Here is a 22,455-nt window from a genome sequence, read left to right as displayed (position 1 = left end):
AGCACCTGCAGGTTGGGTCATGTCCTAACAACACTTGGCATCTCAACAAAAGCTGGCATTTTCACAATAGGTAATTAGAGGAGGTTGAAATTCAGAGACTTAAGCCACCTAACTTTTTTCCTGTGAGCCCACAATCAGATGCACTTATTTCATGTAAGTTCACAACACCTTTAGCCTGTAAAAGAGTGAGTATAAACAGGAAAAGCACAATATAAGCACATTTGCAGAACCGGGGTAATACCAACAAGCTTTGGTGTTGTATATGCACATTATTAAATTATCATTAGTGAAAGTGGTACTTAACATGTTACCCAAGGGGTTTACAAAAAGGATTATTTTTGAACTATTTTTCATTTACGCCCTTCTTTCCCAATCCAGTCAGTGCATTGGCGGAAAGGTTTGACTGATCGGGCCATTGTCCAATGACAGTGAGCGTTTTAAGCAGCAAATCAACGTCAAGTATGCAAACTAACGAAGCGCTGATTGGTCTTTAGGTGGCGAAAGGGGCAGACGTGTTGGGAGTCTTACTCATTTAAGAATCAATGGAATTTTCCACTCCTTTATAGAATTTCTCAAGCGGACGACGTTGTTTAACGGACGTTTCTTGACGAGAACGAATTTAAAGAAGAACGACTCACAACGTCTACAAGGTGAGTGGATTTGTCTCCTATCATTTAGCGTGTGTCTTTTATTTTTTTAAACGTAGCACTTTGCCTGTATTTTCGTCATTTTTTTGCTTTGTGATGGCTCGACGCCTTACACCCACTTATGCAACATTAACTGTTACTTTAAAAAAAAAGATCTCCTTTTCCGTGCACCATCGTTGTCCTTCAACATGTTTTTCACCATCATTTTCCTTTTTAATTGTGTTGGAAGCAATTGCTACCGCACTCGTGATTAAGGGTCTTTTGTCGTTGCGCGTTTTAAAGCACAAAAAAGGTTTTAACGTCCGTGTTCAGGTGGTTTGTAAACTAGAAATTCATTTTGTTTCTACTCGTCTCCATCGAGTACCGTTTGTGTGTTTCGTTGCCATTTATGGTGTTCCGGAATGCGAAGCAGGGCACGCCCACAGTTGTAACGCAGTGACGTCATTGGTGCGAAACGGATATAAGCCCTCTGCTGTAGGAGGTATCACCTACATCAGTGCTGTCAATTGGCTGAAGTAACCTGTGACTTTTATCTATCCAAGGACTCTAATTGCTTCCATTCAACATCTTCAAATAAGCTCACAGTCATCATGTCTCAACAGCAGATCAGGTATGTAACGTCTTTTTCATCTCCAGTTTTCACAACTTTCACCACACTTGTGGATCACTAGGTTGTTTAGAACTGACAGTGGCAGTGAATTGCGTGTTTTCTCAACATTTTCCTGACATGTGTTTTAATTAACTGTTTTGTTCCTCACAGCCTCCCAGCCAAGCTCATTAATGGCGGCATTGCCGGTGTCGTCGGGGTCACTTGTGTCTTCCCCATCGACTTGGCAAAGACGAGGTTACAGAACCAGAGGCAAGGTCAGCAGGTCTACAAGAGCATGTGAGTATACAGTACAGTATGAACGCCTTACCCAACATGCATTCCTGAGGCGTTGCACCCTCATTGTTCCCTGTTTTTGAAATGCAGCATTAGTCAACTCGTCCCCTCACAATTGACTGGATGTGAATGGGGGAATTCCTGAAATTCCTGAAGACCGCAGTGACTTGGAACCTTTTATGTCCCTAAACTATTATTATTTATTGGTTGTTTGTTTTGTTGTTTGTTTTTTTTTAGGATGGACTGCCTTGTCAAAACAGTTCGATCAGAGGGCTACTTTGGCATGTACAGAGGTAAGACTTCTACACACATACAATCACTAGACTTAGATCATGACTAGAACTGGTAAGAGATGATTCATTATAAAGAGAGGAATTGCAGAGGATATTTAAAATGAGTGGCTACAGGGTGATATTCAAAATACAGTGGAATCTCCAAAGTCAAACAATGCGTTTCAAAACAAAATGGTGTCATCGTTAAACCGTTGCGTACATACAAGTTATTTTTTAACATTTCTAACGGTCAGCTGTAAAACAAAACTGAAATAAAGGAAGGAAAATTACTATGAAGACACCTGATAGATGCGCAACGGAGAGGAAACCATAAAAGTGTTGACACAGCGATACACCTAGTGGCATTTTCTGTTGGAATTCTAAATAAAATGTGTATTTACATTAGCTTCTGCTTGGTAAAATGAATTTATTTATTTTTTTTTAGTCCTACAGCCAGACTTGTGTCTTAGGTTGCATTTCACGTTCTATGCAAAACAAAAGCAGGATGGTTTGAACACAATTTTTTTTGTTTGACTTGGGAAGATCCACTGTATGAGGCTACACTGGCCTAGTAGGCATTAAGGCTATTTTAAATGCATGGGTACTGCATTCAACTTTTATTTTGGCTGTTTTAGATGTGGCCATAGTTAAATGGTTTTGTGACATTAAAATATGTTATCAAATAATAATTACCAGTCTCTGATAGTTGATTTTAGTGGATTTAATGAGGAACATTGAGGCCCTTCATGTTGTTGGGTCTCTGCTTGTGTGAGGAATGCTGTTTGTTTGCATCTGTGTTTTTCATATTACAGACATGGGTCCCCCTGGGATGATATTGAAGGCTAGCCGATAAGGCGCAGCCACGCTGGAGGCAAATCATTAATGGTTCTTACTATATTGCTCTATTCAAAACTACAGGCAACATATGTTGTTTTTGCCATCTAAGTGTCCCTTCTCTCTCTGCTCTGTTCCTTCCTGACTATGAAGTGTGTCTTTTGTATGCTTTGTTTGAGCATGCAAATGAATCGAGTAATGAAAACTCACTTTTGCCCAAAGTCTGAGCACACTGACTAGTCAACTGTTTGTCCTCTCCTGTCACTAACATCTTTTATGTTGTCTGTGCATCTTTTTTGTGTCACCACACAATGTGGGGCTGTGCTCTTAAAGCTACTTCCTGTTTGCATCTTACTTTTTATTTTGTCATCATGTCTTTTGTCTCAAACCTCCTTTCTTGAACTCTTCTTCTCATTCTATGACTGAAGCTCAGTGTCAACCTTTTTGTGTTTTATTAGCCTCATATAGGACTCTTGACATTCTAGTGTTGTAATGATAATGGTGGGGAACGTTTTGTTTTTGTGCATGTGTGAAAGTCATGGTCGTAACTTCAGTTCTAATTTACTTTTTTCCTCCCTCAGGCGCCGCTGTGAATTTGACTTTGGTGACCCCCGAGAAGGCCATTAAGTTGGCTGCTAACGACTTCTTCCGCCACCACTTTGCAAAAAACGGGTGTGTTTTTCATGCATCTGCTGTCGCTGTTGTACATAAAATCTGTCAGGTGATTTAAAAAGGCTGACTGCGTGTGCGTTTGTATTTTTTATTTGCAGTCAGGGGTTGACTGTGTTCAAAGAGATGCTGGCTGGTTGTGGTGCTGGCATGTGTCAAGTCATTGTCACCACGCCCATGGAGATGCTCAAGATACAGTTGCAAGATGCTGGCCGACTCGGTAAGAAAGCATAACAATGAAAGATTAGAATACAATTCTATACAATACAATCATATGTTAAAAATTATGATTACACCTTTATCAATCAGTAACTTGTACAGCGTGTAGCAGTGCTTCTCAATTATTTTCTGTCATGCCCTCCCAGTGGACATTTTTTCACACCACCGCGATTTAAAATTCTATTGAACCTGTGATATTCATTTATCTGAGTTGCTGGCACCAGCATCGTTCAAGCATGAATAGACAGTAACAGACCTGAAGCATCCTATTGTTTTGGTGGCGATCGGTGCCGAAAATCCAGTCTTCAGAGCCATCGTGGAAAGTTCTGAATAGGTCCTTGTAATTTTAATATAAAATGACAGAACAACAAACTTACCATCCCGCGGAATGGACACAAGTGGTTTAATACATGAGCAGGCAAGCAACAACGCTATATTTTGAAGTAGCTGCTGTCATAATTTGGGTTGAATTTTGCTTTCTTGTCTCCCCGTTACTTTTTTCAGCAGCCCCAGTGGGAAAGCTTGTTAATGTATGAGCATAAAATAAATTGTATGTTATAATTAAAGAAAGACACTTCCTAAATGGACATACGTTTACATATAATTCAACATATTTATTTTAAAAAAACAAAAGTTAAAAGGTGTGTCTATCCTGGTTCGTGGTTGGGTATTCCCGGGTTAGATGTAAGTTGTAAAGACAATGGGCCTCATTCACGAACATCTTAAGTCTTCTTAAGAACTGTACTTAAGAAGGCGCGGGTTGGAAACTGCGGCACATTCACGACACGTTCTTAAGTAGGGATAATCGTTCGCACCGGTGTTCTTAGGTTGATGAATGCCAACGGGGATGCACGTGCATGTGAGGCCTAATTTGCATAGGTCACCGCCTATTATTTCCTATATAAGGCAAAAATGTGCCGCGCGCAACAGGCAGCTAGAGGCCAAGATGCCAAAGCGCAAGGGCAAGACTGAGGAGCAGCTGGACAACAAACGAAAGAAAAACTTCAATTCTACTGAAATAGAGGTGCTTTTACAAGGAGTGAGCGAACACAAGACCACCTTATTTTCAAGTGTATCCACCGGTCATCAGGCCATCCAAAAAGAGTCGGCATGGAGCACCATTGCAGGCAGCATAAATGCCGTTTCCACGGAAAAACGTGTCACCGCAGAGGTTAAACAGAAGTGGTTTGACTTAAAATCAGAGTAAAAAAAAAAAAGATTGGACTGTAAGAGGGATCTGGAGGAAACGGGAGGTGGGCCATCAATCAGAAACCAAACCATTTCGGAAACTCTACAAAATATATACACAATCATGATGGAAAAATAAAGTCAAAATACATGGTTTGTGTGTGACAGTTTATTGGTTGCATTTGATTAGACGCTGCCTAATTAATACAGCAGCCCCGTGCTCTGGCTCAAGACGTGTCATGATAAATAATTGTTGGGATATTTTATTTGCATTCCATTTTTTGGGATCAGGTTGCAAAATCCATCATGAGGGCGATTGCGCATTGAAAGTGCAAGCTTTGTTTGTGTGTAAGAGTCCTCCTGAGCGTTCGTGGAATTTGTTCTTAGATCTAAGAACTGTGAGTTGAGAACACGTTTCATGAATGAGGCCCAATGTTTTCAATGCACAGCATGGATGTTGAATATAAACTGTTGTCACTGATGTGGGTGTTGTCTTCTCGCCGTAGCTGCCCAGCAACAAAAGCCTGTCATTGCATCTCCCACAAAGCTGGTAGCTACCAACACTCTGCTCAGCCGTTCCTACAACTCTTGCACTCTGGTGGCGCCTCCTCGGGCCGTGTCCGCCACGCAGATAGCCAAGGAGCTCCTTCAGACGCAGGGCATCCAGGGCCTCTACAAAGGCCTGGGGGCAACTCTGATGAGGTAACTACTTGCTAACACCCCCCCCCCCCCCCCCCCAAAAAAAAAAAAAAAAAAAACTACTGCAAATCTAAAGCATGTTCTCTTGTTCTCAGGGACGTTCCCTTTTCAGTCGTCTACTTTCCCTTGTTTGCTAACCTGAATAAGCTCGGCAAACCATGCCCAGATGAGTCCTCGCCCTTTTACTGGGCCTTCCTCTCAGGCTGCATTGCAGGTTCTACCGCTGCAGTGGCAGTCAACCCCTGTGACGGTGAGTCCTTGAGGTCCTCATGTCTGTCGTTAACTGCTGAATTAGTCTTAATATTTCCTCTAACATGCTGTCTTTGTTGATTCCAGTGGTGAAGACCAGACTGCAGTCCCTGAGCAAAGGCTCGACTGAGGAGACTTACAGCGGAGTAGTGGACTGTGTGAGGTGAGACCCTTTTTAACCTAAACTACAGATTTTTTTTGACTCAAAATGATCTCATTGTGCTTTCTGTCCACAGCCAAATAATGCGCAAGGAGGGACCGTCAGCCTTCCTGAAAGGTGCCGGCTGCCGGGCCCTGGTCATCGCACCGCTGTTCGGAATCGCACAGGTCATGTACTTTGTTGGTGTTGGAGAATACATCCTGGACAACTCTCCCCTCAGCATGCTGTCGCCATGAGAGCACGCCACCATGCACGGAACCTATTTTTAGAGCCAAGAAGAACAAGGATGGACCGACTGGCAGCTACGATCTATCAGTTTACATCCCCCAAAAAAGTGAGGACGGAAAGGTTCCAGGTGTATGCTCCAATAGCTGTGTTGCACTTAAACACTTTGGTGACTTAACTCAATCAGCCATGGCCCACATTTGCACTTGATGCTTGTCGTAGCCTTACTGGGTTCACGGGCGCAGAGTGGTAGTGTTATTCCTCTGTGGTTTGTCCAAAATGGTCCTTTTTTGCCCTCCCTCCATGAGGGCGGGAGGAGCTGGGAGCCACTCAATCAAAAGAGACTGTTTAGTTTCTTTTCAGTGCTTTCCAGTTTCAGTATGTACTTGATATATTTTGAGTGACTGAATGCAGTAGTGTGCAGCTATCTTTGTGTGTTGTCATGTTACAGAGGCTTCGTTGAAGCCCACAGAAATAGCAAGGGACTTTGTTACTTCTCATCATCAATGTCGACACGGGACCACGCTGTCGTCGCGTCACTGTGAATCTTACATCCTTGCAAAGATGCATCCACGCACGTGTTTATGAATATGTGTGTAATGTCCACATAGTCAAGTCTATTTGCATATGCATATTAACAAATTTCAGTCATCCTGGAGTGAAATGACTATTACACTGAAACTGCTGTTTTTGTATTATGTATGATATATACATTTAAAAAATACAATATACTGTACTGTTTGTGTTAGTGCATTTATTGAATAACTCCTAACAATTACAGTGCTGCTTTTTGTTCTATTTTTACAGTCTAATTTCAAAATGGATCCTTTGGATCATCACTGAGCTGAAGTCTCAGGAGGTTTGCTCTGAATTTTACACTGCACATCTTCAATCCACATTTATTGACAGCCAAAATAATAACCATGGGAAAAAAAACTGCAAACAGATTTTGCATCTTACTATACATGGAACAGAACATGATTGTTAAACCTTTCAAATAGTCTAAATCTCTATTGTGTTTTAAAGTCAGAATAATGGCTATCTTTTATGGTGTAGTAGCAGTAATATGTACACGTTTAAATGATAAATAAGACCGTTAGCTGCACCAGGCTCATCCAGTAGGCACATACAGTACATACATTCTACAGAAGTGGCAGGCTTGTCCTCAAAACATTGAGGCACGCAGGCTAATAAAGGACATAATAGGCAGCGTCCATATTTACAGCAGGAATACTCGAGTCCCAAATCTGAGTGCTGCATGTTTCAACAGAGGAATGTCACAGAACTGTGCCACAAGCAGAGACGCGATGTGTTACATGGAAAAGTTGGAGAGGAGGAGGGTCAGAGGTCGTCTTATATGACCTCCCTGCTGTTCCTAATGGCACAACACAGCACCATGCTGAAGATCATCCCTAGGATCTGACGCACAGAGAACACGTTAAAACTTCGCTGACTGCTTAATATTCAATATATCCTCACCATTACTCCACCGACGCCAATCCCAATGTATCCGATGATATGCAGCTTCTCGTTAAAGAAGTCTGTGATAGCACTCAGACAGTCCTTCAAATGACAAAAACACCAGGTTCAAGTTTGATTGACATCGTCATTTAATAAAATATGATTGTGGCTGTAAGGTAACCTAAACATGAAGTGGCAATCTTCTAGTAGATGGTACTCGTGTGGACAAAAGGTGTCACAAGCATGCATCTTTACCTTGGTCTCCTCTGGAGCATCTTCACAAAGGGCGGACGAAGCTGCTGACGCTGAGCCTCCGCAACAGTTCAGCTGCATGAAAATTAAATATCATGTATAAATCTGCCGTACAATACGATTACGGCGTTGACTCACAGTTTTGTGATACATGAGTGCAATGGCGGTTGCATTGGGGTTGGACACGTCGCCAATGGAACTGCTGTAGAACTTTTGCACCTCCTCGACTATCTGTAACACAAAGGACATGCATGTTCATTTCCATATTTACATACACATTTAAACAGTACATAGTCAAACCCCAGTTGTTTTTTTTTTTTACCTGTTGCTTGTTGATGAATCCAAACACGCCGGCTGCAATCTCTGCAGCAAAAACGATCAGCAGGCAGGCAAAGAACTGCAACACAGGATGAGAAAGTAGTACATAGTACTTTTAAATACATGTTTCTATGTAAAGTAACATTGGGATTTATACTCACAGTTACTTACTAAAATGATGTTTAAGTGTGTGGATTTAACTCACTGAGGCAAGAAGACACTGAGATTCCCGAACGGCCCCGAAACAACCAAAAAAGCCGACCAGCATCATTAACCCTCCGGTACCCAGGAGAATGTAGACAGCTGTTGATGCAAAAAAAATATAGTATAATTTTTTTTAAATTTAATTAATCTATTTAAAAATGTATACAAATAGATATATATAGTATAATATGTCAAAATGAAATACAGTATATAACAGCTACCCCTACAATATACTGTATACACATTATTCCAATTCCATTAAAAAAAGATGAGATTTTATAAATATGGAGTTTTATCATAAAAACATTATAAACATAAAAGAAAACATATAATTTTAAAATTTTCACTATTATTATTATTATTATTATCATTGATTCTCACCAAAATTGTATGGGAACATCCATGGAACATCCAAAATATAATCTATGTCGCTATGTCAAAAATTTGACACCATATGTTACACAGCTATAAACAAAAAAACAGACTTGTTTTTTAGTGATTTTATCACGTCATCACGTGCATATCGCCAAGGTTTAAGAAGGAAAAAAATGAAGTGAACGTTGGTTCAGCTGCTGTTCACATGACTGCAGTTCAGCTTTTCACCACAAGAGCGCAGTAGTGATACCCCTTGCTGGTGCTGCTCTTTTGTTCCAAGCAGTGGCGAGCATGTTAGCATGTTTAGCAGGTGGGTGTTCGTACAAAGCTCCCACAGTGCACTCTTTCTGGATTAAATCACAAAGAGGCGGTGGTGATTTGTGTGTTGGGGTGTCGTCACCTGTTTCAGTGTAAGTCTTACACTGTAAGACAACACCACCAGGCATGGCTGTGCCTCCCTGAGGCCTGAGGGCCAAGCTAAGGGCATCATCAGCGTCCCTCAGAGAAAATGCTGCACACATTTTAATGAATCCATGTGGGAGAGCAGCAAGCTGTTGTTTTCCTACTGTTGGATGAGCTCCAGAGCTATTGTATGGTAGGTAAACATCATAATACCAAGATAATATATTTTGTTATCCATTTGGTCATTAAGGACACTCGTACAATCTAATGGGGGCCAACACAAGTATGTACAATCAATCAATCAATTTTGCCTTAACACCACGACTAATGCTCCGTTTTAATACACAATGATTAGACAATATGTTTATTATTGTTGTGTGCAGTGTTGGAGAACACGACCACATCAGCAATTTCTAATATTATGGCAACCCCCAGCAGTTCTACACCACTGCAAACTACAACCATAACAATGAAGTTGTAAATGTCAATAAAAAGTAGCATTTTTACATGAGAAGCATTTTACCGTGGCGATGGCAGAATGTCTTGTGCTGAATACCGTTACTATTGGGTGCCATATATTCTAAAAATATATGATTAAAACAAGAGAATTTTCTCTAATCCTTAATAAGATGCTGAAACTCGCTTAAATTAATATAGATTAGCTCAAGGTCAGGAAGTACAAAGGAGTGACAGACATTAGGATTCAATATATTTGTACATAAATCAATTTGATAAATATTAATAGCAAAAAATATTGTATTTTATATTTCATAATTTATACATTTTTTTATATTCAGTATTGTTTTTAATTAATCCATCCATCCATTTTCTATACCGCTGCTCGTCTTTTAGGGTCGCGGGAGCATGCTGGAGCCTATCCCAGCTGATTTTGGGCCACAGGCGGGGTACACCCTGGACTGGTCGTAAAATATATAACTTATGTATTTATTTATTTATTTTAAAGTTCAATGAGGGGAAGACAGAAGGCAAATGGTGTCTTTTAGAAATGTGAACAAACTTACTCCATCTCCTCGAGTGTTCCAGCTAAGCTTCAGCATAACGAGAGGGTTTTTTACCAACTCCACAAGATGGCAGCAGCTGCATTTAAAGTACAAGTGGTAAGCATCCAGCAGATTTATCTACCTCTGCATGCGCTTTGTTGGTTGTGAAGCTCAGCTGTTGGTGTTAAATTTGCCACGCTGTTGTTTACAATGAACTCATAAGCTGTAGTAATGTTGACTGAGCAGTTTGCTCCTTACCGCTATTACAACATTGGTTCTGTTGTACAGTATACAATTATGCATGCCACCCATCCATCCATCCATCCATCCGTTTTCTATGCCGCTTATCCTAATTAGGGTCTTGGGGGTATGCTGGAGCCTATCCCAGCTGACTTCGGGCGGGGTACACCCTGGACTGGTCGCCAGCCTATCGCTGATTTATGCACACCAAACTTTTTAAATTGTGACTTCATTTTTATTTAATCTGCAGTTGCTTTGTCTGTCTTTCATTGCAAATGTTGATTTAGTTGCGCTAATACGCTCTCCTTTCATCTGCAGCTCATCACCAGCCTCCTGACACTTCCATCCATCCATTTTCTATGCTGCCTATCCTCATTAGGGTCATGGGGGTATGCTGGAGCCTCCTCCTCACGCTTTCTCCACCTAATGTGCCTCCAGTGGGTGGGCAGGGCGGGAAGGAGCAGACAGTTCCAGCAGAGAGCTAATGAAGTGAAGTCACCATGTTAGGTCATGTGGCACACAAGAAAAAGGCTTCATTCTCAACATCTTCCGCGCCCACATGAAGAGAGAGAGCCGGAGACGGCCTTTCGTGTTGTTTACTGTTTGCTTTATGTTTCATTTTTACTCCTTTTACAAAATAACAGCAGGGATACTTCACGTGTTTGGGGAAACTGAGCTGTTCGTTATCAGCTGGTCTCCATTTGTGGTGTTCTAGTCAGACGAGGTGTAACCAGGGTTCAAATCCCCAAGCTTAGCCTTGTAGCTGTTTTCCCCACACTTACCTTAGCCCTTGAATGCACCATGTCTCATGACATGCACACCTGATGCCAATTCACCAATCACAAGTCCCAAGGCACTATATAAGCTGCCTTGACTGCATTCTCCTCAGGTGGGTGGGAGAAAAAGTCAAGGAAAAGCAGCTTCAGATCATTTCTTTGTGGGACCTGTTTATCCCTGTGTGCTTTTTGGATCTACTGGACTGGCCAGGTGCCCTGCCTGTGGGATCAACTCACTTGATGGCGAGCTAAGAAGAAAGGCCAGGAGCCTGGACATCCTGTTTCAGTCAACGTTCTTTGCCCATGGTCCGGTAGGAGGCTCTGCAGCCTGTCCTTTACTCCCACCCTCTCAGATCGAGTGAAAATTGCACTCATTACTCTATTTTGGACAACTTGCGCATTTGGACACTGCCTCCCAATACAGTAACTCTCACACAACTGTGACTAATTCACTCGGTCAGATTATCCATCGGGAACTGGAGAACTGGACTGTTTTTGTTTTTTTTTCCTCCTTTGTGGCAGCATGCTGGAAATTGAGGGACTGAATTGTTGAAATCTGGTACCAGTACTTTGAAACAAACCTGCAGTATTGTAAAATTTGTTTTTGTCCACTTTATTTTCAATATAATTAACACGCAAACTGAATTTGTTTTGTCATTATTTACTGCTCCTGCCCTCAGTCGGCGAACCTGGTCTTTATAATTTACTGGCCCTTAAACCCTTTGTTGTGCTAACCTTTACATTAGCATTACATGCATGTTACAGAAGGAAAAATCAAATCAATGTTTTTTAGACAAACTACACTACACTACAGTCGTCCTTCACTACATTACAGTTGGAATTTCACTGTTTTTCTAACATATCAATTAATAAATCGTACTGCTTTGTCGTTGAATACGGCCTACTATCAGTCAAAAAATGGCTAAATGAACTAAAAATACAAATGGAAAGAATTAAGAAGCTGCATTAAATGTATTTTACATTGGTCACTAGGTGTCAGTAATTGTTCAGTGAGACAAGCACCAGACTTGATCGCAAGAATAGGCTTTTATTGAAGGTTTACATTTTCTCAAAACAGGCACAATCATTTATGCATCCATCCATCCATTTTCTATACAGGTTGTCCTCACTAGGGTCGTGGGTATGCTGGAGCCTATCCCAGCTGTGTTTGGGCGAGAGGCAGGGTATGCTCTGGACTGGTCACCAGCACAGAGTGCACAATAGTAATATAATAATAACAATAATAATAATAATAACATGGGATACTGTTGTGCCCGCAATCTAGCTAAAACTAACTCAAACTCAACTCTGAAGCCCTGATGTCACTTCCTGTCCACATGTCCGGAAGACATTTTTTTCAACACACATGAGCACAAGTCGGGCCGGTTAATTGGCGACTCTAAATGAGATTCACGCCCATTAAATTGAGTTTTGTGAAAGTGACTTAGTTTAGGGTGAATAAAATAAAATAAAATTCAATTAAAGCGGTATACAATTGGATCACAGAGCCGCATGGTGGTCTAGTGGTTAGCATGTTGGCCAACACAGTAACAGTCTGGAGATTGGGAAGACCTCCTTCGATTCTCCCTTGGGCATTTCTGTGTGGAGTTTGCATGTTCTCCCCGTGCGTGCGTGGGTTTTCTCCGGGTACTCCGGTTTCCTCCCACATTCCAAAAACATGCATGTTAGGTTAATTGGAGACTCTAAATTGTCCATAGGTATGAATGTGAGTGTGAATGGTTGTTTGTCTATATGTGCCCTGTGATTGGCTGGCGACCAGTCCAGGGTGTACCCTGCCTGTCGCCCAAAGTCAGCTGGGATAGGCTCCAGCATGCCCCCGTGACCCTCGAAAAGCGGTATTAAAAAATGGAACTCCACACAGAAATGCCCAAGGGATCTTCCCGATCTCCAGGCTGTTTGCACCATGATACATCAACCGTATTGTACTATTTTGTGCACTGTTTTGCACCATGTTGCAACTTGGTACACTACTACTATTTTGCGCTCTGACACGCTAGCTTGCACTACGTTGCACCATGGCCCACTTTGATTAGCACTGTACCATGATACACCATATTGTACCATAATTCTGCAAACAATTTTCACTATAATGCATCATGTTGCATCCTGGTGGTGCACTTTTTTTCTGCCACATTGTAATGCAGTATCTTGCGCCATGTTGCAGATTACTACACGGCATGGCTCAGGTGATAGAGTGGTCGTCTTCCAACCTGAAGGTCGAAGATTCGATCCTGTGATCGTGTCCTTGGGCAAGATGCTGAACCCCCAGTTGTTCCTGATGCTGTGTCGTCAGTAAGTAAATGTGTCAAAGTGCTTTGAGTGCCTCGGAGGTGGAAAAGCGCTATACTGTACAAGTGAAAGACCATTTTTACTATTTTGCACACAACATTGCACCACGGTGCAAATATTTCGCACTATGCTGGAAGTTACTTTGTACACTATTTTGCACCATAATTTACCATTTTGCACCCCGTTACACATGGGGCATTATGTGTAATTGAATATAATTCAATATACAGTATACCTATTTACCTTGTCATACAATTTTCCACCATAATTTACCATTTTTTGCACTATATTCCATTGTATGGTGGGATAATATGCCCTACTTTACCAAGCATGGTATATTTGTTGCACAGTCATGCACTATTTTACATTTTAGTATTTTAAATCCATATTGTACCATTTTGTGCAAGATTTTATACCATGCCTTGTGCACTGTTTTGCCCTGTGTTGTAATATAATACAATATTTTGCACCATGTTGCAACTTCCTACACTATTTTAGGCTGATGTGCGAGCTTGGTTGCATTTGTTATTGTACGCGTATTGTTATTGTTGTGCCACAACACGCGGCATTATAGCATCCTAACACATCCCAATTCAGACATTTTCGCATATTGGCACACTATTTTGCACACTGTAATGCACTGTTTTACACCATGAAGAATTGTTTGCACCTCCAAAAGATGTGCCATGATGGATTATTTGGTACCATGCAGCACTTAGTTGCACTAGGACACACCAGGACTGAAATGAGTTGTAGTTGATTCATCTGAGACTTGTTGTTTTGGTTGGTTTGTGGTTTGGTCTGCTACGTGTCAGAAAAGAGGCAAAAATGTTGATTTGCTGATTTGTCTGAATATCTTGTTTTGCGTAAAACGCAAAGATAATAGGTGTGCTTTCATGGACTACTAAGGGTAAAAATATCAGGGGATATTTCCATGTTTAAATAAAAAAAGGAGTAGTTGAATACCAATAGTTATTGATTAATTGGATAATTAATTTTTGCAACTCTGTGATGCACTATTTTACACCATGAAGTATTGTTTTCACCTTCAAAAGATGTGCCATGATCTACAGTAGTCTTTGGTACCATGACGCATTTTGATGCACCGTAGTACACTGTTGCATTTGTTGCACCATAACACACCACATTGCAGCACCCTTGGCACATTGATAATCTATTGTTGCACATGTGCTAACATATTGGAATGATATTTTGGGTTGTTTTAGGGCGTCTGAGGCGAACAACAGGGCACCTACCGATGAAGAAGGTATCGGGGGCGTCATCGCCTGTCAGCAGCTCCACTGTTTCGGAATCAAAACGGAGCCAAAGTCCCACGGCCAGTACCAATAAGCCAGATAGCTGAGGAACACACAGTCACATACATTATGGTGAGTTCTGAGCATTTTTGTTTTTCTTATAATTTAGAAGGAACTACTTTATTTAAAAACACAGCTTGTTATACTTAAGATTCTGCAGGCGGTGCGCTTGTGTTTGTTTGCTAGCCAAGTAGCTCGTGATGCTCGCTGCGTGCTTGCTTCTTTCAACAGATGCCAGAAATGTTAATGCGTGCTGTCCAGGTTTGCTATAAGCTTATTTATTAGACTTTACACTCCATAATGGATGCATTATTCAATTACAAGTCAGCTTCTCTTTCATCAAGTAGCTTAGAAATGAGTTCATCATACCAGCCCAAGAATCCTATTGATTTTGAAGAGTATGTGACTCGAGATGCCCCAGGGAATCTCAAGGTCAAACTTCAAATGAGGACAATTTTACTTTGAGTCACCAATGTTTCTCCAACCTTTAGGTATTATTGCGTGTGCCACAGCAAGAACCTGATTGGTTTTTTTTTTTCATGATTCAAGATTCAAGCCCAGATAGTGGCAATCAAGAGCAACATCAGCCCCATCAGTTCCTTGTTGCTTATCTACCGGTTGCAACTCATACTTCAGCCTGTAAAGCACATGTGTCAAACTCCTGACACCCCTGCTGTAAAGGATTATTGCCTTATGCCAGACCAAGAACCTTGTTGATTTTGAAGCATGTCATTCAAGATAGCACACGGGAAGAAGGTTGCGGGACAAACCTGGACTGCTCTCCTCTCTACTAATCAGTTGTCAATCCATGCTCTTCAAACTTAATTATTGCGTTATACTCGAACAAGGACGCTGTTCTTTTTGAAGTAGTGCAAGTTTGTTTTCACCTCTCTCCCAGGCCCACTTCTCAAACTTTTCTAAACTATTGTATGATTCCAATGAAAGAACCCTATTGATTTTGGGGTATATTTGATTTTAAAAGGCACAGGTTGCAGAGGCCAAAGGTTAAATCGATACATGTTTTGTTTTTACCTCTCTACCAATTCTCCACCCACGCTCTTCCAAACTTTAGGTATAATTGCATTGTACAAGAACGAGAACCCAGTTGATTTTTAAATATATTTAATGAACAGGAAGTAAAAAAAAAAACAGTTTCCAGATCTCTACCCATCACTATTCTCAACCCATTATCTTCCAACTGTCAGGGATTCTTCCATTTTCCCAGTGAAAGAACCTTGTTGATTTTGGGGGAATTCTGATGAAGAACAGCACAGGTAGCACAAGTCAAGGGTCAGATTAATACTGTATATGATCTAACAGCCCCGATTCTCAACATACTGTATGACACGGAACAAGAATCCTGTTGATTTTGAACGCTATTCAGTATGATGGCACTGGTGGTGAGGGTTCCTAAAATTCCATGTCACCTCTCTACCATCACTATTTTCAAAATTCTGTTTATACATTAAATATATTTCTCTCGTCAAAGCAGGCAGCATCCTATTGATTTTAAGAGATTATTTGTCCCAAAATGTTAGAAGTATCTAATCAATGACTGCCTCTCAGTTACCGTTCCTCCAAAGGACAGTGCGACCACAATGTATCCGTCATCCATTAGCATCACTGCTCCAGCTCCCATGATGCACTTGGGTCCACAGGCTGTGCCAGCCTCACAGCACGGTGGCAGTGGTGTGGTTGGGGTGGTGACGTAACTCAGGCTGGCATTGGCTGCCCCCGTTGGCTCCCCACTAGCCAAAATAACAGCGTCCATAGTACTTGCACGCCCCTTTTGGACCGCCAGCACAAGAGCTGCGCTATCAGTCCCACGGCGCCTTGCAACAAAGAGCTGCTGTCCCTTTTTATTGCACACAAATGGTCATTTTACACAGCAGCCAGGCGTGACTGCAAGTGTGTAAATGTGACTCGAATGCTCTCTAGTCTATCACTGCTCGTGTGCAAAGTCCATTTATTGAATTTAATGACATCCAATACAAAGATAATAATGCTCACTTGTAATTTATTTAGCAATATCCTTGTATAATTGTGCTTGTAGTTTCTTTACTAGAGATGGTTTTTCTTAATATTTTGCCCCCCTCATGCAGCAAAACAATAACAAAAGTATTACTATATAATAGTGTATAAGATCAAATTTACGGCCGAGTCTCCCCTAGTGGCCGGGTGCATGGTCAGCAAAAGCAAGCGACCACCGGGGGTCTGTAATTAGTGCAGCGTGAAAACACACTGGCATTAACAGCTGTGGCTGTAGACAACTTGGTGATGTTATTAGCTGCAATGGAAGGATCAAGAGTGGTCAGCACCCAGCAGCTCTATCTACCTCTGCGTGCACTTTAAAATGTTGCTACTCAGCTGTTGGTGTGAAACTCATGCGTGTTACACAGCCTTTTGGTAAAAGAGAGCTCCATTTTCCTTTCCACTTTGTTATGCACTCCAAATCATTACTAAAATTAAAAAAAAAAAGTTGTTATATATAATGACTTTTTACATTTGGGAAATAAACAGCCTCTCTCCAATTATCACCTGTTTCCAATTAACACCCCGTCCTCTTTGTGGTTTAGGTAAATAAAATAAAACAAAAAAATAAACAGCATGAAGACATGCAGTCCTTATTGAAACACATTAAGGATTTGAAGAATGAAAACGCATCACTTCATAAACAAATGGACGGGCCGGAAGAGAAACGTGATGCTTTAAAGAAGCAAAATGACGCGCAAGTCATGTTTTTATTTATTTACTTATAACTTTTGCACAATTTATCTAATTAACAAACGAAAGAAAACAACCCCAACTCCAACCCTATCCCGGCTTTCCAACACTTATAGAAATTTACACAAAACAATTGATATACAAATACAGTACTAAAATATTATTTTTTTTTCCCTAAAAGGCATGAATCACTTGAAACTTACTTTGAAATCATATAGTTCTATTCACTATTAAGGATCACAACTGGTATTTGAAGTTTAATAGTTTAATAGTAAATTCATATAATCTGGATTCCATATATCAAGAGAATCTGACTCACTATTATCCAATCTAAATACTGTTTTCTCTACTGATATTATCTCCATAACTTAATTCGGTCATTGTGAAGTCGAAAAAAAAGAATGTGATTGTGACTGGGCTCCACATTACACGCCAGTCTTGTGCCAGTGCAGCTGACAACAGAGGACAAGATGATGTTCCTTCAAGAGGGCGAAGGGTAGCCGACTTTCTACAATCAAAGGGGGTGGATGTGGATGTCAACATCATCAGTACATGCTTTTACATGATTTCCAGTGTATGGTGAGAATAACAACGCCACACCTGTCATCATAAAAAAAAAACAACAAACAAGGTAGCGTTGCGGCGGCAGGGAAGAAAGCTGAAAGGTAGAAATGTTTATCTCCACGAGCATCTGACAAAACGCAACGCTGACATTACCAAGAAAGCATGCGACGTGAGGAAGCAGGGGGATTTGACCCTCGGCCCACACCGTAGTTTGAGGAAACGCAGCGGTGTGGCAGTTGATGTGGAGCCACAAGTGGGAGCAAATATTGAGCAGAAATGGACAGAGTATTTTGAATGGTAAGTTTAGCTTCAAAGCCCTAGCAGATGGCTGTCTCGACAAAACCAAAGTTATTTGTATCTACTGTCACTGTGAGCTGAGTTGTCACGAAGTACGTCGAGTCTCAAATGCCACAGAGAAGAGAGAAGGTACTGTGACACTAGTTACCGGCAGGCATAGCCCAGGACAGCTGTTTTAGGGGGCTTGTGTCAATGTGACAAAGGCGGAAGTGAACGAACACACACACAGCGCTCAATGAGATGGCAGTAAAGGCTTGCGGGGGAATTTATTAGTGTTTTTATTATCATTTATTAGTGCCTGTGATTGAACTGCTGTGTTTGTCTAAGATGACCTAATAAAAGTTGCATGTTAAGAGAGCCACGGTGTCATACTTCCATGTCACTGAAGTCTAAGAAAAGTGTGATTGTGTAAAAGAGTTTGTGTGTGTGTATATCTCTGTAAAAGAGTGTTTGGAAGTGAAGCTTAAGCTATAGCCTGACTGCACTACAGTATGTGGGTGCAGTCCTAGTTCTGTAAACTCCTGACTCTTCTTGAGCCCTCTATTTTTTGTAAGTTGTCCATATTTATCTTTTTAACACCCAGTTTTCATTTCACTTACTGTAGTTGTCGGGTGTTGTTGCAAATCTTTATTTATAATTTTAGTCACAATTATGTTCTGTGAGGTTATTTACTTGAAGAGAATGACATTTGACTGATGGACAGTTGACCTTACTAATGTCTACTTGTACATTGTTTGTTTTTTATACATTGAGGTCCATTTTTTGTCGAGCTATTAAACAATGTTTAATGAACAAAATTTTGGACACATCTAGTCTCATGTTGATGGGGATATTAAAAACTTGACCTTAATCTTTCAAAGGTACACTTATACATAATGTCATTCTATCTGTGATTAATTTCATAATAGGTTAACTATGGACAACATGCGATTAATTGTGATTACATTTTTGAATCGGTTTACAGCCCTAATTATTTACAATCTAGTCCTAATTTCCATTTTCTATGCCGCGGGGGTATGCTGGAGCCTATCCCAGCTGACTTCAGGTGAGGGACAGGGTACACCCTGGACTGGTCGCCAGCTAATTGCAGGGCACATATAGACAACCATTCACACTCACATTCATACCTATGGACAATTTAGAGTCGTCAATTAACCTAACATGCATGTTTTTGGAATGTGGGAGGAAACCGGAGTACCCGGAGAAAACCCACGTACGCACGGGGAGAACACACAAACTCCACACAGAGATTCAAACCCAGGTCTTCTCGATCTCCTGACTGTGTGGCTAACATGCTAACCACTAGGCCACCGTGCGGCCCTATTGCTAATTTATCATTTAAAAATTGTTTTTTCTCTTTCCTTATTTTAACGCCCATTTATTTTGACACAGTCCTTTGTTTTCACACAGTAAGTGAATAAAATATAAATGACAAAATGTGAAATAGTGAAGTGAAATGTTGTGTCAACATGCAAAAGCTATGCTGTGAATGAATAATCAGTAATAGACACGGAGAAGGGGTAAGATTAAATAAGATCCGCTTCTTCCTACTCCTTTTTATGTTGAATTGTGCAATGTAACCACGTGACGTGCCTCATGTGACTTGTTAAGCATGTCTGAAATAAATAATCCACACCATACCATACCAGACAAGAGGGAATTTTTTTTTCTTATCTTAGCACACCCGAAACTGACAAACATAGAAACCAAAAACAGATTAAGCCTATCTTTTGCAGCAAAGTCACAGCACAATGTCACACAGTGTGGAACTTTAGCAACAATATGTTCTATGTGCAGCATGCACTACACTATCATTCCGTTGCATGGAATAAAAGGGCGTGTAACGCCTAATCACTTAAATGGTTTTAATTGACGAAAGATAATATAACCGTGTTATTGTGCACCGCACTAGCTCCATTTACACAATACAGTAAGTCATTATCATAATACTAACACATGGTAACAAAGATGGCATCATCCGATTCAATCCCGATGGACAACTTTTAAGACAAAAAAGGATGCCATTTCTCCCAATGCCAACACACCCCCACGCTGGTGAAATGGACTCACCCAGAAGATGAAGTTGAAGACGAACAGCAGATATTTCACGCATTTCATCCCTCCGTGCACTTTGCTCATCGTGCCACCTGATCTGATCCCAACCAAGCCGAGTCGTGATCGCCAGTACAGTCAGCTCCGCAGATGTGCGCGTTCACGCTCGTAGTCTCTCGACGACGAGGAGCGTGAGAGCGCAACAGCTAAGCCCCACCCATTACTGCTTGTGTGTGTGCGTGCGTGTGTGTGCGTATCCCAGGGTGGTGTAAACAGCATCACTAACAACAGACAAACCATTAATTTATATTTATAAATGAGGCATCACATGCATAACAAGACTACTACTAATAATAGCAAAAATAGTTAATCCTCCATTTTGATAGTTGACACAGTCCTGCGAGAGAGGTATTACAGCCATATCTTTATTATTGTGGTTAATCGATCCATATACAGACCTGATCAAAATCTTAAAACCAGTTGAAAAAAATGGTAGAATTTGCATTTTGCACATTTGGATCTTCATGAGGTTTTAAGTAGAGCTACAAGATGCAAAAACAAGAAGGGGGAGTGAGACAAAGAACGTTTGGAACTTGTAATTTAAACAAACAAACAAACAAAAAAACTGAAATAGGCTGTTTATCAGCTGATCAAAAGTTTAAGACCACAGGCTATAAAAGGCAAAATCTGCTCAAAATTGTCATTTTCTGTCAGGCATTCACACTGTCATGCCCTCCGGATGGCTAAAGCTAAGAAGCTTTCTCTTTTTCAACGTGGTCGGATTGTCGAGCTACATAAGCATTGCTGCTGAGGTTGGGTGCAGTAAGACAGTCATTCAAATTTTTTTTAAAGATCCTGAGTATTATAGAACTAAAAATTCAAGTGGTATACCCAAAAAAATCATACCTGCGCAGAGGAGGATCCGATTGGCTGTCCATTAAGACACAGGGCGGTCTTCCACTCAAATTAAGGCTCTTACTGGTGCCAACTGCAGCGCAATAACCATCAGACGACATCTGCGGGAAAAGGGTTTAAAAAACAAAAGCTTCAGGTGGTGCAGGGTCGTCAAACGACGGAGGCTTCCGTGCAGATATTATAGCAGGCATCCCTCATGACTGAGGGCCCTCGTCTGTGTGGTAACACCTGGGTTTTTCAACAGGACAACGCTGCAGTTCACAATGCTCGCTTGACCAAGGACTTCTTCAGGGAGAATAACATCACTCTTTTGGACCATCCTGCATGTTCCCCTGATTTAAATCCCAAAGAGAACATATGGGGATGGATGGCAAGGGAAGTTTATAAAAATGGCCATCAGTTCCAGACAGTTGATGCCCTTCGTGAAGCCATCTTCACCACTTGGAGCAATGTTCCCACTAGCCTCCTGGAAACACTCGCATCAAGCATGCCCAAACCACTTTTTGAAGTGATGAACAAGAACAGTGGAGCTCCTCATTACTGAGTCCTACTGAGAACATTTTTTGTTCTGGTTTGGAGAGTTTTTAAATTTTTTTTGAGAGATGGTCTTAAACTTTTGATCAGCTGATAAAACAGCCTATTTCAGTTTAATTGTTGTGTTCAATAAATTACTTTTTCCAAATGTTTTTTGTCTCATTCCCCCTTTTTCATATTGTAGCTCTACTTAAAACCTCATTAAGATCCAAATGTGCAAAATGCAAATTCTATAAATTTTTCAACTGGTCTTAAGATTTTGATCAGGTCTGTAGTGATAGTATTGATAACATTCAGTATTGGATAGATACTAACGTAATGGAGATTTATTTTTCAAATTTAAGATTTATATTTAAAATTTTTAACACATATGCCATGTTATTCAAACATATCATATATATTCATATATTGTTATACCGCGTTGTGAAAAAGTGTTTGCCCCCTTCCTGCATCCCCATCGGCAGTGCAGTACATCAAGAGTGACTTACACCCCTACTTGGTCCCATGAGCCCAGTTCTGGTTGGATTTCGGTGATGAGGAACATTGTGTTCTGGTTGGTTGCTGGGGCCACTTAAGTAAAGAGTTTGGTTTCTCAAAACAATATGCGTTCAAAAGAGTAATACATTTGCATCACAAAAGTGCCTCCTTGAAAAAAATCAGACGTCACAA

General features: G+C 40.9%; 2 protein-coding genes and 1 long non-coding RNA gene across 4 annotated transcripts in view; 2 read left to right on the top strand and 1 right to left on the bottom strand.

The window, feature by feature from the left end:
- The first annotated feature begins 488 nt into the window (after positions 1-488).
- On the top strand, positions 489-6,786 carry slc25a55a (solute carrier family 25 member 55a). 2 transcript variants are annotated; one of them, XM_054784776.1, is made up of 10 exons: positions 489-650; positions 1,190-1,257; positions 1,408-1,533; positions 1,768-1,823; positions 3,218-3,308; positions 3,407-3,525; positions 5,219-5,414; positions 5,507-5,661; positions 5,748-5,823; positions 5,897-6,786. In XM_054784776.1, the coding sequence occupies exons 2-10, from the start codon at positions 1,238-1,240 to the stop codon at positions 6,054-6,056; spliced, it is 999 nt and encodes a 332-aa protein (XP_054640751.1). In that variant the 5' UTR covers positions 489-650; positions 1,190-1,237; the 3' UTR covers positions 6,057-6,786. The 2 variants fall into 2 exon arrangements, with proteins under 2 accessions (XP_054640751.1, XP_054640752.1); XM_054784777.1 differs by lacking the exons at positions 489-650; positions 1,190-1,257 and having other exon boundaries at positions 1,444-1,533; positions 2,615-3,308.
- Positions 6,787-6,928: 142 nt separating this feature from the next.
- On the bottom strand, positions 6,929-20,546 carry tspan2a (tetraspanin 2a). Its single transcript, XM_054784778.1, has 8 exons — positions 20,356-20,546; positions 14,641-14,743; positions 8,282-8,379; positions 8,081-8,155; positions 7,897-7,989; positions 7,762-7,833; positions 7,525-7,608; positions 6,929-7,464 (listed from the first exon to the last, which is right to left on the bottom strand). Exons 1-8 carry the CDS (start codon positions 20,422-20,424, stop codon positions 7,399-7,401), a joined length of 660 nt encoding a protein of 219 aa, XP_054640753.1. The 5' UTR covers positions 20,425-20,546; the 3' UTR covers positions 6,929-7,398.
- The window catches only part of LOC129186475 (uncharacterized), a 65,295-nt gene continuing 51,743 nt past the window's right edge, over positions 8,904-22,455 (top strand). Inside the window, exons 1-3 of the long non-coding RNA XR_008572244.1 lie at positions 8,904-9,250; positions 13,260-13,387; positions 14,611-14,772. This is a non-coding gene — a long non-coding RNA (uncharacterized LOC129186475). The remainder of the gene's footprint in view (positions 9,251-13,259; positions 13,388-14,610; positions 14,773-22,455) is intronic.

Source organism: Dunckerocampus dactyliophorus, chromosome 8, assembly GCF_027744805.1.
Source record: "Dunckerocampus dactyliophorus isolate RoL2022-P2 chromosome 8, RoL_Ddac_1.1, whole genome shotgun sequence".
Classification (NCBI taxonomy): Eukaryota; Metazoa; Chordata; class Actinopteri; order Syngnathiformes; family Syngnathidae; genus Dunckerocampus; species Dunckerocampus dactyliophorus.
Note: the sequence above shows the minus strand (reverse complement) of the source record. Positions and strands in the feature narration are given on the sequence as shown.

Bases quoted from the DNA above. Each gene is read 5' to 3' on its own strand.
- slc25a55a (XM_054784776.1), top strand. From the start codon at position 1,238: ATGTCTCAACAGCAGATCAG. The intron at 1,258-1,407 runs GTATGTAACGTC...TGTTCCTCACAG, and splicing joins ATGTCTCAACAGCAGATCAG to CCTCCCAGCCAAGCTCATTA. The intron at 1,824-3,217 runs GTAAGACTTCTA...TTCCTCCCTCAG, and splicing joins CTACTTTGGCATGTACAGAG to GCGCCGCTGTGAATTTGACT.
- tspan2a (XM_054784778.1), bottom strand. From the start codon at position 20,424: ATGAGCAAAGTGCACGGAGGGATGAAATGCGTGAAATATCTGCTGTTC. The intron at 8,156-8,281 runs GTGAGTTAAATC...CCTGTGTTGCAG, and splicing joins CTCAGTGTCTTCTTGCCTCA to TTCTTTGCCTGCCTGCTGAT. The intron at 7,834-7,896 runs GTGAGTCAACGC...ATTTTCATGCAG, and splicing joins CACTCATGTATCACAAAACT to CTGAACTGTTGCGGAGGCTC.